The sequence below is a fragment of the Lucilia sericata genome, unplaced genomic scaffold, assembly GCF_015586225.1.
Source record: "Lucilia sericata isolate MDLA Ls3-8-SP2 unplaced genomic scaffold, ASM1558622v1 Contig000381F_arrow, whole genome shotgun sequence".
NCBI lineage: Eukaryota > Metazoa > Arthropoda > Insecta > Diptera > Calliphoridae > Lucilia > Lucilia sericata.
This window is the reverse complement of record NW_023994400.1, coordinates 140,281-154,899: the sequence shown is the minus strand read 5'-3', so window position 1 is coordinate 154,899 and position 14,619 is coordinate 140,281. Positions and strand designations below refer to the sequence as shown.

The 14,619-nt window shown below is 26.7% G+C and overlaps 1 protein-coding gene across 20 annotated transcripts in view; it reads right to left on the bottom strand.

The window, feature by feature from the left end:
* The window catches only part of LOC119604301 (peripheral plasma membrane protein CASK), a 172,931-nt gene that overhangs the window by 49,749 nt on the left and 108,563 nt on the right, over window positions 1-14,619 (bottom strand). For 19 of the 20 annotated variants that reach the window (XM_037956840.1, XM_037956841.1, XM_037956845.1 and 16 more), the window contains 2 exons: window positions 2,944-3,108; window positions 1,694-1,762 (listed from right to left, as the gene is read on the bottom strand). In XM_037956840.1, the coding sequence (XP_037812768.1) occupies window positions 1,694-1,762; window positions 2,944-3,108 (234 nt within the window). The remainder of the gene's footprint in view (window positions 1-1,693; window positions 1,763-2,943; window positions 3,109-14,619) is intronic. The other variant, XM_037956847.1, reaches the window with a different exon arrangement.

Genomic DNA, 14,619 nt, shown 5'->3' with positions numbered 1-14,619 from the left:
AAATAACTTTTTGAACGGAGTGTGAAATGTTAAACCAGATTTAGATAGTGTTAATATGTTAGGGCCAATCTTTAGGTGAAACATTTGCGATTAAATTAAAATTAATCCTCGAATGTTGTCTTTGAGTACTCAATTAGTTAATTTTGTTTGCAAGTTTAAGCGCCCAATGGAGGTGGTTTAAACTTAAGCATGAAATGCAAAAGTGTTAACAGATGATGCAAAAAAAAATTAATACAATTTTTATAAATATAAACATTAAAATGTTCTATTTACTGATTAGTATAAATTATGCACACTCAAAATATATTATTTTTTGGTTTTAAATTTAAGTTTTCATTAATTTTCATATTAAATTTACAATTGTCTTTTTCTTTTTTATAAAACATGCATTGTTTTGATAACAAAAAGTGAAATTTTCTGTTGTTTTGTATGGCAACACTGCGAAGTTTAATCTTGTACTCAAGAACATCAAAGGGGATTAACATCAGATTAAATTTATGATTAGATTAACTAATCTGATTATTAATTGGCATTTAATTGCCAACTCAAAAAACCGCTCTTAGTCATATAAATTGAAATTAATTAAATTTTTACTTTTCAAATATTTGTGAAAACGTCAATTTAAATTTTTTATAAAATAAGTAAGTAGATTTTAGTTAGTTTAAAACTTGTTCATGTTAAATTTAAGTTATTTTCTGCATAGGATTTTTTATGAGGGGTAGGGTTAATTATGGTCCGATCGTCATAAAAAATAAATAGTTTACTTTCGTATAAAATGCTGTTTTAAAGCTAGTTATGAGGTATGGTCAATTACACTGTGCAACAAGAAAATCTTTCCAGGATGAGGCCAACGGGAATTGAAAGTGTACCATCAGTAGACTCAAATCCCCAAAGGATTTAAAAAAGTTAGCTCTCGTTTTTTATTTGTAGGCATTTAAGTTTTGCAAATTTCTGAAAAATTTTCCCATATATAGTGGCGGAAGCTACAAGTTAGAATTTCATTATTAATATTTCAAGTGAGAGGTATTTAAGTCTACTTTCGTAATTTTCATTTTGTACTCGTTTTAACTTATTTCTAATTTAAGTTTTACCTTTTCATGGAATTACCATATAGTATATGTATGTATGTATTTAACAAAAACAACAAAAATGCATAATTTACAAGCTTGTCCTATATTTTCGTTACCCCAACTTCTACATGAAAAAAGTGAGAAAACAATGCCAGAAATGCATGGCAAGGAAATTTTAAATAACTTTGTTATTTTTAATGTTTTATACCTCATTGGAAAGATTATTTCTCTAGATGATAATATCATAAAAGGTACCATTACACAGTGATACACTAAAAAATTGCAACGGTTCTCATATACCAATTCTGGTCCAAAGAGTAGTAGTAGTCCCAATCACTTCGTTTCGTTATTTTTAAGAGAAAAAGATGTGGAAAAGAGCTATATTTGAAGTTTTTTTGTAGCAAGTTAAAAAAATTTTTATAAACATTTTTATACAAAAATAAATGTGTATGGAAAAATGATTTTTGGTTCCGATGTCCGATTGAACTAACATTTTACATCATGATCAAAATAAAATCGATATTTTTGGGAACTTCTATAGTATATACACACATTCAAAATAATAATTAATCAAAAATCGTAAATTATTTTAAAGTATTAAATATGTAGTAGTAAATAATTACCTCACATGGAGGGGGAGCACTTCTATAAGAAGGAACTATTTTAAAGGTTACTGAACCGCGTGCTTCACGCTGCGTTGAAAAGAAAATAAAAAATTTTTATTAAATATACATAAAAAAGATGTAATATATAAATATTTTATAAAATAGCAAATACATATACACGTTTTAGACTGCTCCAAAGATAAGCAAAAGTAAATGATTTTATTATTTTTAAATTACTACATACCAAGAATGAAAACCAAATATTACGACATCAGACGCACATATACATATGTATGTATAACTGTAGGACAATATATTATTTATATCTGCAAATTAATGGATAGTAACCAAATTTTTCATAAATTGATTTATTTATTGTAATTTTCCCATTCAAAATTACACTATGATACAAAAATGAAGAAAAATAAAATGCAGGGGTTCTCATATACCAATTCCATTTCGTTATAGTCCATAGAGTACGAACATACTTTTAGTTTTTCCGTATCACTTCGTTAACTTACTTTTTAAGAGCAAAAAAATATGTAAAAAAGACCTATTTTTGAAGTTTTAACTATGAAAAATTATAGTTTTCAACCGATTTTCAAATCTGATATTTTGTTTTAAGGATACAAGTGTTGTCTTTTAATCAAAAAAAAAAAAAAGAAATTCAAAATTTTTGGACAAATGTCTGAGATACGGCCATTTAAGTACAAAAACTCACTTACTTCTTAAGAAGTAAGTAAACAAAGTGATCGGGAAAAACTAAAAGTATGTATATTCGTACATACATACGTGCATGCATGCATACATACATACATACGTGCATGCATGCATACATACATGCATGCATACATACATACATACATACATACATACATACATACATACATACATACATACATACATACATACATACATACATACATACATACATACATACATACATACATACATACATACATACATACATACATACATACATACATACATACATACATACATACATACATACATACATACATACATACATACATACATACATACATACATACATACATACATACATACATACATACATACATACATACATACATACATACATACATACATACATACATACATACATACATACATACATACATACATACATACATACATACATACATAGTCTTAATAGAGAAGTTTTTCTTTGGAGCACTCTCATACACATGCAATGCGCTCGAATTCATTGCGACAACACTCTTTTTCTAAATAATTTAATAACTTACCAGCATTCGTTGCAATTGTCCCACGGATTGATTCTGCACTGACTGACCATTAATTTCCCGTATTTCATCGCCCACATGAAGTGTTGCCTGTCGATGTATCATGCCACCGTGCATTATACGTGCAACTAAACAACGTCCATCTTCGGTCATTTTAAGAGTGATGCCCTATTAGAAACGATAGAAATACGTACATATATAAATAGTGGTTAAATATAATAATAATTATGATATGAAATAAATATCACGATTTCTTGCCAAATTAGGGATTTATAGTAGATTAATAAAGTATTATTTTAGGTTTATTAACCATTTTTGGCTAAATAAGTTATATTATTTTGAAGCAGATGTTCTCACACTGAAAGAAAAACGCTTCGTAACCCCAATGAAACTCTTACGTTAACCTGTTTACGTTAATGCAATGAAAAGTTTCGTTAATGCTACGAAATTTTACGTTGTATTTACAACAGTTACGTTAATATTACAATTCAAACAAAATTATTATTTTTTGGTATTTCGTAGTGTCATTAATGCTACGAAACTTTTTACGTTAATATTACGTAAAACTTTAACGTGAGATTTAATATATAAATTGAATAACGAATATTTCCTAAATTAATTGTTTGGTCTAAAAAAGGTTTAATTGACAGATCCTAATTGTTTTTATGTAAATATAGTAATATTTGTAAGAAATACAGCACCCCTTCAATATTTAATGAAATATTTACGTAGCAATAATGTATTTTTTGTTTTCGAATTTTAGTTTGATAAAATATCAAAAAATAAACAAATATATATACATATATAAAATAAAATTATATATAAAGGAACCGAATTAATGTAGTTTTTAGCTTTAAAGTGGCTTAGTTCTTGTTATTTTGCAAATATGATAAATTGTCATTAATGAGACGAAAAACGCCACAAATTATGTCATTTTACATTAACATTTTAAACAAGTTTTTTAACAATCACGTAATGTTAATGAAACCATGTGATTAAATTAATGTAACTTGTCATTCATATAACGTAATGTGTCATTATATTTATTTGCTAAGAAATTATAACGGACAAATGTATCTTTAATGACAATTTATAGTAAATACAATGATTTTATCATTAATTTAACGTAATGTGTCATTAAAAAATAGTAAGTATTTAATATAATAATAGTAAATACAACAATTTGGTTATCAATACAACGTAAAGTTGCATTATATTGAAAGTTTCTAAAATAAATAACGGGACACAAGAGAATGTTGATGCTGATGGAGACAAAAAATCAGTTGTGTTTTAAGTTGGTACAACAACAACATAATACATTATATCAACTTCTGATTTTTGTGAGTTTCTATGCCACTTTATTTCTTACAAACAGGAGTGAAAAAAATAATTTGTACAACAACAACACACAGCATCAAATTAGTTGATGCTGTGTTTGAGGGTTGGTACAACAACAACACGTAAGAAGTGCAAAAAATAAAATAGAGTTGGAACATAACGCGACATGTATAAAAAAATTACAACAACAACATAAATTGCATCACCACCTGTTTTTGAGAGTTTATTTTTAGTTTATTTTAAACAGTCAAAAAGTGAAGAGGTGCTGAGTAAAAAATATATTTGGTGTTTATAAAAAGTTAAATAGTGATCAAAATCTAATTTGGTAATTAATAATAATGAAGTGTTTTTTGTGCAAAAACGTTTTTAATGAAAATGAAAGCTACTTTAATCATTTAAAACGCTATCATTTTCTGAAATATAATGATGATTATAAATGCTGCGGAAGCATTTATAAGAATTCGTCGTCTTTCAGAAAACATGTCAGAACAAAACATTCAAGTCAAAATAATTCTACTTGTACAAATATAAAAAGTGTTGTAAATAATGAGCAAACTTTTGTAAATAATTGTGAAAATTATAAAACAGAATATAGTAGAGCAAAAGGGCATGAGGAAAATCAAAATTCAAAAGAAAATGTATGCTTTAATACATTACTTAAAAATTGTTTAATATTTCAGAGTAATTTATATTCAAACTTCCAATTTTCAAGAAAAGATGCAGAAAACATAAATGAAAACATGTTTAAGTTAATAATCCAGCCCCTTTTATCTATGTTTTGTAATTTTGGACAAACTCTCAGCAATGAAATTTATTTACAAGTTACTAAATTTACAGAAGATATTCAGAAGATCTTTGTTACTATAAAAACGGAGCATTTGCTGAAAACCAAACTTATGGAGGAGGATTTGTTTCAATCGATTGAGGAAGTGGTTGTCGATTCAAGTGGATCAATGACTCATAAGAAAGGTAAGCTGGAATATGCACAAATCAATAAAAAAATTGCATTTATGCCCATGAGGTATTGTTTTAAAAAAATTCTTGAGAAAGACGATGTTTTTATAGATATGTTAAAGTTTATTTCAAATGTCTCTTCTAGTGACTGTTTACAAAATATTGTACAGGGAGATCTTTGGAAAAAGAAATGTGAGCTATATCCAAATGAAATTGTTCTTCCATACTTTTTATATTCCGATGATCTAGAAATCAACAATCCATTAGGATCTCATTCTGCAAATACAATTTGCAACTTTTATTATAGTTTCCCTTGTCTCCCTAATGACACAAAACTACAAAATGTGTTCTTTATTTCTGCTATTAATTCCAAAGATATAAAAACTATTGGTAAAAAAAAATGCTTAAAGCCCTTAATTGATGAAATGATAAGTTTGGAAGTAGACGGTGTAAAAATAAGGTTATCAAATGGGGAAGAGTTTCACCCACACTTCATACCTATTCTTATTTTAGGAGATAATTTAGGTTTAAATAGCTTATTAGGTTTTTCAAAATCATTTAACACAACATTTTGTCGTTTTTGCACAATAAGTAAGACGGATAGTCAGAAAACCCCCACAACATTACCCGAATTGCGCCGAACATATGAAAATTATAATTTACATGTGCAAGAAAATAATGCTAAAGAAAGCGGCATTTCTGAAAAATGCATATTTAACAGAATACCATCATTTCACGTTGTAGATAATATGAGTGTTGATGCAATGCATGATGTCATGGAGGGAATATGTCATTATGACATGACCAATGCTATATTGTATTTTATTCAAGAAAAAAAATATTTTTCGCTAGAAATTTTAAATAAAAGAAAAGCACAATTTGAATATGGCGAGTTAGAAATTGGAAATATATCTCAAAATATTTTGTTAACTCATATCAAGAAAAAACATTTGAGAATGTCTGCTCGTGAAATGCTGACTTTCGTCATATTTTTTCCAATAATGGTAGGGGATTTGGTACCTTCTGACGATGAAGTTTGGCTGTTTATATTGCTTCTTATTGAGATAATAGACTTTATATTGTTGTTTAAAATAAATGCCTCTTCAATTAATGCTTTCAAAGTTAATATTGAAAACCATAATAAATTATATTTAAAACTTTTTAAAGAAAATTTGAAACCAAAATTTCATATTTTAACCCATTATCCCGATGTCATTGCTTTATGTGGACCTGTGAGAAAATTTTGGAGTTTTCATTTCGAAGCAAGACATCGCATTTTTAAAAGTTATTCACATTCCATTACTTCCAGAAAAAACGTTAGCGTATCCATAGCACGCAAGTACCAATTTTATTTTTCAAATTATTTACTTTCAGAAATTAATATAAAATCAAGCTATAGTTGCTTGGATAATGACAAAAGTGACAGTCCATTTCTTGATTTTATATCATGTAAACTTAAGAAACCCAAAAGTCTTATAAAAGCATATGACAAAGTAATATATAATAATGTTTTGTACAAAAAAGGATTTTTTGTTGCAACCAGAACACAAGATTATAAAATATATAAAATCATTAATGCAATTGTTTCAGATGAATCATTGTATCTATTCGTTCAAGAAGTCTGTAATACAATATACCTTAAGCATTACACGGCATTTGAAATTAACCCAAACGACATAGGGGAATTTGCTCTTCTCAATACTGATTCATTAGTTGGACCCCCGACGACTATTATTAATACATCAAAAGGGAAATTTATGATACGCACTAAAGAATACTTTTAAATTTTTTTTAGATGAAGAAACTCAAAAAAACACGTTACAAAATCTACTAACTTCTTGGGGCCTAAATCACCTCATAAACTTTTTTCAAGGTAAACATTATTAATAATTATGTAAAAATTTAAACACACTATTAAAATATATATTTTTCAGAACAAAACATCACAAACCATGCCCTTTCCATTATGTCTGTTAATGACTTATTTGAAATTACTCAGCAAATGAAAATTGGCGACAAGATCATTTTTAAATACAATTTACAAAAGTGGAGGGCGGAGAATAACATCCCCATAATGAATCAACAAACCTTGAGTGACTCTCAGGAATCCAAAACCGTTTCATCACCTTTTTCACTGTCTCAGTCTTCTTGCAGCGAATTCGAGTTTCAAAATTCTAAAATAATAGTTTTGGACATTTTAAAACAACACACAAATGGGTGCAACATTTTAGAATATTACGAAAAAATACATCTCATCACAGAAGTGCAACGTTCATGCTTAATAAATATTATTGTTGAACATTTCGAGTCAAAGAATTTACAAATGTCACTTCAAACTAGTTACGAAATAGAAAGACAAATTTTACAAATCTTTCAATCGGAAAAATTGGAATATTATAGAACGGAACGACGAGGAAAGATATATGTGAAGTACTACAATAAGAAGAAGCAGTCGAAATTTTTTAAATATTGTGAATCCAGTTCTGACAACATTTCGGATTTAAAAGACGTCATTGGTATGTATATTATATGTCTAAAATAAGTTATTTTCATGTATTAATTTGTGTATTTTTCTACTCTCCAGAACCAGAAGATGACGCACAATTATTCCTCCAGAAAATAAAGTTCGATAATTTGACCGCTGACGAATTTAATTCAGCTTGGGCTGCATGTGTTAAATTTCGTTTAAATCAAATTAGAAATGAGTGTCAAAATATTAAAGAGGCGTTAAAGCTGTGGCCACAATATAAGGGCTCGAACGGATATAAATTTGTAGGTTACTTTTAATTTATAACCACTTCATGTTTAGAATTATATTTATTTTATAGATTGAAAGCGATTTCAATGCTATTCACAAAAACGTGCCTTCTATTTTAAGCTGGGAAGATAAATTTTTGAAACTTTATACCTTTTTGAAACATCATGCTAATATCAAAGATAGATCTGTTAACAAAATTGTAGCGACAGTAGATAAACGTGAACTGGAAGAAGGTATTTTATCATTAAATAATATTTAAATAATTTATTAATATATATTTTCTTTTTATTTTCAGATAAAGATATATTTCATCTAAAAATGCTATGGTGCCTGCATTACAATTTGTACCAAACAAAAAAGTTTTTAAGAAAAAATGTGTACGGAAAAAGGGAATACGGAAAGTTTACCATTAAAGATTCCCAAGATTCATTTATTTACATAAATGCAACGATGCAGTCTTTAGAAGACCATTTGGATTTTTTATCAGCGAAAGGCGATCCAGTTCAGCCGTTTATTTTGGGTTTAGGTGATGTAGAAACTCTTAAAATTAATTCATTTTATGTATATTTGGATGGCCAATTGATGCCATTCGCAAATTTTCAGAGAGCTTTTGATATATGCTTTAAATCGTTCCACTTATTTAATGTTGAATATCCAATGGCAAGTGGTCCGTTTTGGATGTTTGTAGAAAACTATCTTTATAATATTTCAAAAGCAGAAACAAAGAATACAAAAGTTTGTATACTACTGGATAAATTATCTCAAATTTAAAACTATTGATATTATTACTAAATTATTATTTAATTGTTTATATTGAAACAATTTTTCTATTTATTTTATTATATGAAACTGAAATTTATTATTTATATATTTTTTTTTAATTATTTATGAGTTTAATTACTGATATTCAATTTTTTCCATATAATATTTTTTCTATTTATGCAAATGCATAGTATGTATGTATATTCAAATCGAATTTAAATAATTTTTAAATATTAAATGTATGTATACATATATGTAAATATGTAGATTAAAATCCTAATAAATTGTAATTATAATCAACTAATTTTTGTTCACTATTATTAAGAAAGAAACCGTTTCTGAAATGAAACCATTTATTAAAATAATGATTAATATTGTTAATATAATGTCTCATAATCATTATATTTATGATATATTTCATTACATTAATGAAGGAGCACATTCCATTTACGAAACAAGGTAGGAAAATCAATGACAAAAGTCATTATTGAAATGGAAAAATTACGTTCCATTAATGTAGGATATAATTATATCAATGAAACAATGTCATTAAACCAATGACAACATTCATTGCATATATGATAAAGGTTCTTAACAGTAACGAAACAAAATCGTTAAATTAATGATTTTTTCATATTATTATTGAAAGAGATTCATTAATTTAATGAAACTATTTCATTATGTTGACGAAATTGTTTCATTAGTTTAATGATATTTTACATTGTAAAAACGTTTGGTTACGTTATTTATGTATTCTGTATTAATGACATTATTTCATTATATTTACGAAAATTTTGAGATTAATGAAACATTTTTCGTTAATGCAATGACACCGGTCATTGGACTGATTTCAAGAACAAAATCATTAATATAACGTAGAAAAACGTTGTATTTACGAAGGTTTTTCTTTCAGTGCAGCTTTATTTGATATTAATATTAATATCAAATTTTGAATATAAATTTGGAATTTCATCTTTTGAAATAATATGTCCTTTAAACTTTAAGGTCCTTTTACAGGGGTATAAGAGCTGATTAGGAAAAACTGAGTACCCAAAGATATAACTAATGGTCCACAGTTTCCAGTACACATAGATTTTTTCATGTGTGAAAATGACCGTTGCACGGAGTTATAAATACTTTTGTATAAGTAGTTAACAAGATAGTTTAGTTCATTTGTCTGGTACAAATTAATATCTTCCTAGAGAAATTAATGTTTGAGACTTTTCAAAGAATCTGAGAAATGTGTCATTTGATTTTGGATTTTTGGAAATATACGTCATTTTAGTTTAGTATTTCTGCATGGTCTAATCATGCAATTTTTTGGCCATGAAGGGACGATGCAAAAAAAAAATCGAGGAACTTCTTTTTACCTTACTTAATTTTCTTAGATGAAAAGTATTAATATTCATTAACATTTTTTCTATATACAAATTCTTCATTTTCATGAAAAATTAAAAAACCTAAAATATAATAATAATAATATAATAATATTATAATATTATTATTAATAATATTATCATTATTAAAAAAAATATGGACTTAGTTCATTCGAATTTGGGAGTTTAATTCAGTCTGTTTTGGATTTATTTCATTTCTAATATTTGGGACTTTATTCATTATGAATTAACTCCCCAAAATTTTGGACTTAGTTCATTATCGGTTTGGGGATTTAGTTCGTTGGGGACTTTGTCGTAGCGCCTACTTATTTTATATTATAAAACTACATGATCCTCAATTATGAAATTTACATTATTTTTGTACCCAACATTTGAAATTATTCCTATAACAATTAATTTTTTTTTTTCAATGATATTACATTGGAACATTGTGTGTTTCGCAAATCAATTTAATATTCAGGTTCAGTTGTATTGAGGCTAAGTGAAAAAATGGAAACAAATAACCATTTTCGGGGGTTCTGAACCACCTAAACCATTTTCAATAAGCTTCGTTCCTAGGGCAATAGAAGATCATGTTCCAAATTTCATTGAATTATCTTCAAAATTGCGACCTGTGGTTTGATTACAATGTTTACATGGACAGACCGACATAGATAAATGTATATGTATACTATACTTTATACTATACCATACCAATATTAATGTGCAATTCAAACAACAAAGACAGCAAATTATACTGTGCCACAAGAAAATCTTTCCCGAATGAGATCAACGGGAAATAAACGTAGACCATTAGTAGACCAAAATCCCCAAAGGGTTTAACAAAGTTAGCCTGAGTATTTAATTTAAAGTTTTGCAATTTTGTGAACAATTTTCCCATATATGTATGTATTTTACATGCATGTAATCCAATGAAATAAATAAATCTATAAATTACTCAATTATATTTGACTACTTAAGCTCTAAGATATTTAAATTATTAATGGTTATACTTTGTGGGCTTTAGTTTCCTTTATATGTTAATAGTTGTTAAGCTGCCTACATACTATGATAGAAGTCGTTAGATTTTTATTTCATACTGTCAAAACAAAATAAAATGAAAATTGGTATGATTATCAAAAAAATCAAATAGAAAATATATTTTGTTTTTACACTATCAGATTTGAAATAAAATGAAACTTCAATTTGAAAAATGCAAAGAAAAAAACAAAATTATAATTTTGTTTCTGTCTTTATTTGTAAATTGTTTCTTGTTTTATGTTTTTCTTTGTTTAAATAAAAATAAAACGAAAAAATCCAATCGTTTTGAAATTTTTCAAAAAATTTAAAAAAATCATACGATTTCCAATTTTCCATCCGTATTTTCAGTAAGTTTTATTACATTTTGTATCTACACTATAATATGTTTAATTTTATTTGAAAATTTTGACATGTCGTTTTACTGAATATTATGGTGTGTAGCCAGCTTTAGTAGATACTCTACTAGAAATTTTAAAATTTTATTTTGTATTTCTTTATGATTTTTAGATTAAAATCGATGAAATGTGCACATATTTTGCTGCATTTTATGAAGAATAGATACTTACGCTTGTATTTATAAAAAAATCTTATTTTGCTTTTAATGCACTCAATAGTTAAAGCACACTTTAGCCTTAAAAACCATTAATAAAATTGTGATATTCATAAACAAATAATAAACGTATATTAACTATTGTGCTGATTTATGTTTAAGCTGGCAGCACTGTACAATATGGCTGTCATTTTATGTGTTAGTGTTGCGTACAATTAGGATAAAATATTCGTTGATTCGGTTTTCTTAATTTCATATTTTTGTTTATAATAGATTTTTGACAATAAAAACAAACATTTAAGAAAAATAAATATATATATGGCTTTAATAAATGTCTATTTAGTTCAGATGTATAAATATAACATATAATTTCTAATTATTATTAAAAGTATCCGAATAACGGATATTTTGCGACAAAATATACATCACTATGACATATTTTCTTATTTTTACTTATTTTCCTTGTAATTTTTGATAAATTTTTGCAAATATTGATAAATTTCTTTGATATTTGACTAATTTTAATGCCGGCGAATATATGTATTTCGCATTAGTATAACACTAATCAATATAATTTACATGGTTAATTACTTTATGGCATTATATTTAACCAACAAACTTTGAAAAAGCCAAATCAAATGATTTTATCCATCATTTGGTTGACAGACGGGCATTTCCAAATTGCCTAAAAATAGTGCTGGACAATTGGAATATTGTCAAATATTCATGCATTAATCCAATACTGCCTAGATTTGAGTTTTTTCCTCAAAATATATGTAATCGTTTAAAAATTTTCTGGGATTTTATTTACAAATTAAAATTAGAATTTTTAGATTTTTTTTTAAAAGAAACCATAATTACTTTTCGCAATCAACCTAAAATTACCGGAAAAATCTTTATCTGAGAAAAAAATTGTTAAAATTCAAGTTATTGTTGGCTTAAAGAAGGGTCGAGCCTACAATAAAATTCTTCTAATTGTCAATGGTTTATTGAAGGTGTTTTAAGCTATTTCACGTTTATAAATACGATTTTCCTGAATTTTGCCTAAAATTGTTTAATAAACCTAAAATAAGTTTTTATAAATACAGCCGTTAACTTTTTGGATGATGTTTTCTTGCTTAACATTTTGTTTTTCTGCATTTCAATTTATATTTTTTTATTATACAAAATTCGCTAATAAAGGATTACTATCTACTAAATATTAGTAGATACTTTTTTGCAATTTTGCATTAATATCGTAGAAATAATATTCTGAATGAAAATGGTTTGGGAAAAAAGTCATGTTCGATTCATACAATATGTTACAAAATTCATTCATGTTATGCATTATTTTTTTTTTTTTTTCTGTGTATCTGGGATATTATTATATTATTCAAATTTTTCATAGGTTACATAAAAATCTAAATTAACATTTGGATAAATTGGCGAACTTGCAATAATTTGCGTGGCATCCCCAATATGTAAAAAAATGTATATCTGAAAACTATTATAGTTAGAATTTTCACAATCCTAAAGTGTTTTTTTATTTACATTGCTTTAAGGATAGCAAAGCACACTGGGCATAGCTAGTTAAAATATAATTTGGAAAAATTTTGCATAAGAAACTATATTTTCAAACATATCCCTTCAAATGAGACGATAAATAGTGCATGCAAATTTAGGTCCGGTTGCAAGCAAATCCCTATGTAAGTACGTTTATTAAATTTAAAAACTGCAATAATTTTAATATTTGTTTTATCGTACGACAAATGTTTATATAACGAAATGGAGATATGTATGTACCTGAATGGAATTTTTGGACATAATAAAATCAATGATATCAACTTTGGTGATACGGATAGAACCAGAATTTCTCCAAACTTTCATATTGAATTGTTAGGTAAATGTATTTACAACATTTTTTATAGTTTTTTTTTTTGGATCTTTAGAAATAAAACCGTATAAAAAACTAGTTGTGTAGTAATTTTCCACTTGGAATTGTGCAGGAGGATTGCAAAAGAGCAAAACCACCAATTATGACGACTTTTTATGAATATTAGAACTAGTATCAAACTGGTTCTAAAGAACCCAATTGGGTCCAAGTGTACTAGTATAAGTCTAGAACTAATGGTACTAGTAATTTTTCAAACACACTCAATGTTAATTTGAGCATTATGATGGTATAGGAAAGTACGAGTAAAATAATAGTTTGGTACAAGTTCCATTTCCTGCAGAGATGGATTAGTTTACTAAAATTAGATTTTCTATGGATCCCCAGCAAAAAGTTACATGACAAAGATGTTGCTTAATCAGAGGTGCAAGTGATGACGAAGTGGTTCGATTTAGGTGGAACATGCATGATTTTAACATTAGCGTGTCATTGGAGATCATGTGTTTATGCGAGAATTTCGAATAATCGAGCCAATACAAATTCGATGATTCGAAAACGATATTTCATTGGTTCAAGCTATTTGTTTTGTATGTATTTTTGGAAGATATTTTAAACATTTTAAGGAAAATATTATAATTTATATGGGAAAATATATAAAATAATATTGACTAGAGTTCGCCCCGCGGCCGAAATTCGACCGGAACCATTGAAGAAAAGATTTCATACTTATGCTGCAAAATAAATCCCTACTTTTATAGTTCAAATGTCTTTAAAAAATATTCCTATTACTATTATCAAAGTGTAAAACTTGCTTTGATCAACGTATTCTTTTAGAAAATGTGATAAAATTTGGTTAAATTCTGAAAGAAGTTTAAAATCTAAGTTCTAAAATAATTTATGCAACATACTTTTCAAAAATATTTCGATTTATTATCCTCTACATAAATGTTTATAAAATCTATGCAAAACTTACAATATGATATATGTATTCATTCTTTACAATATGATATTTTCCTATGTTTAACAATCT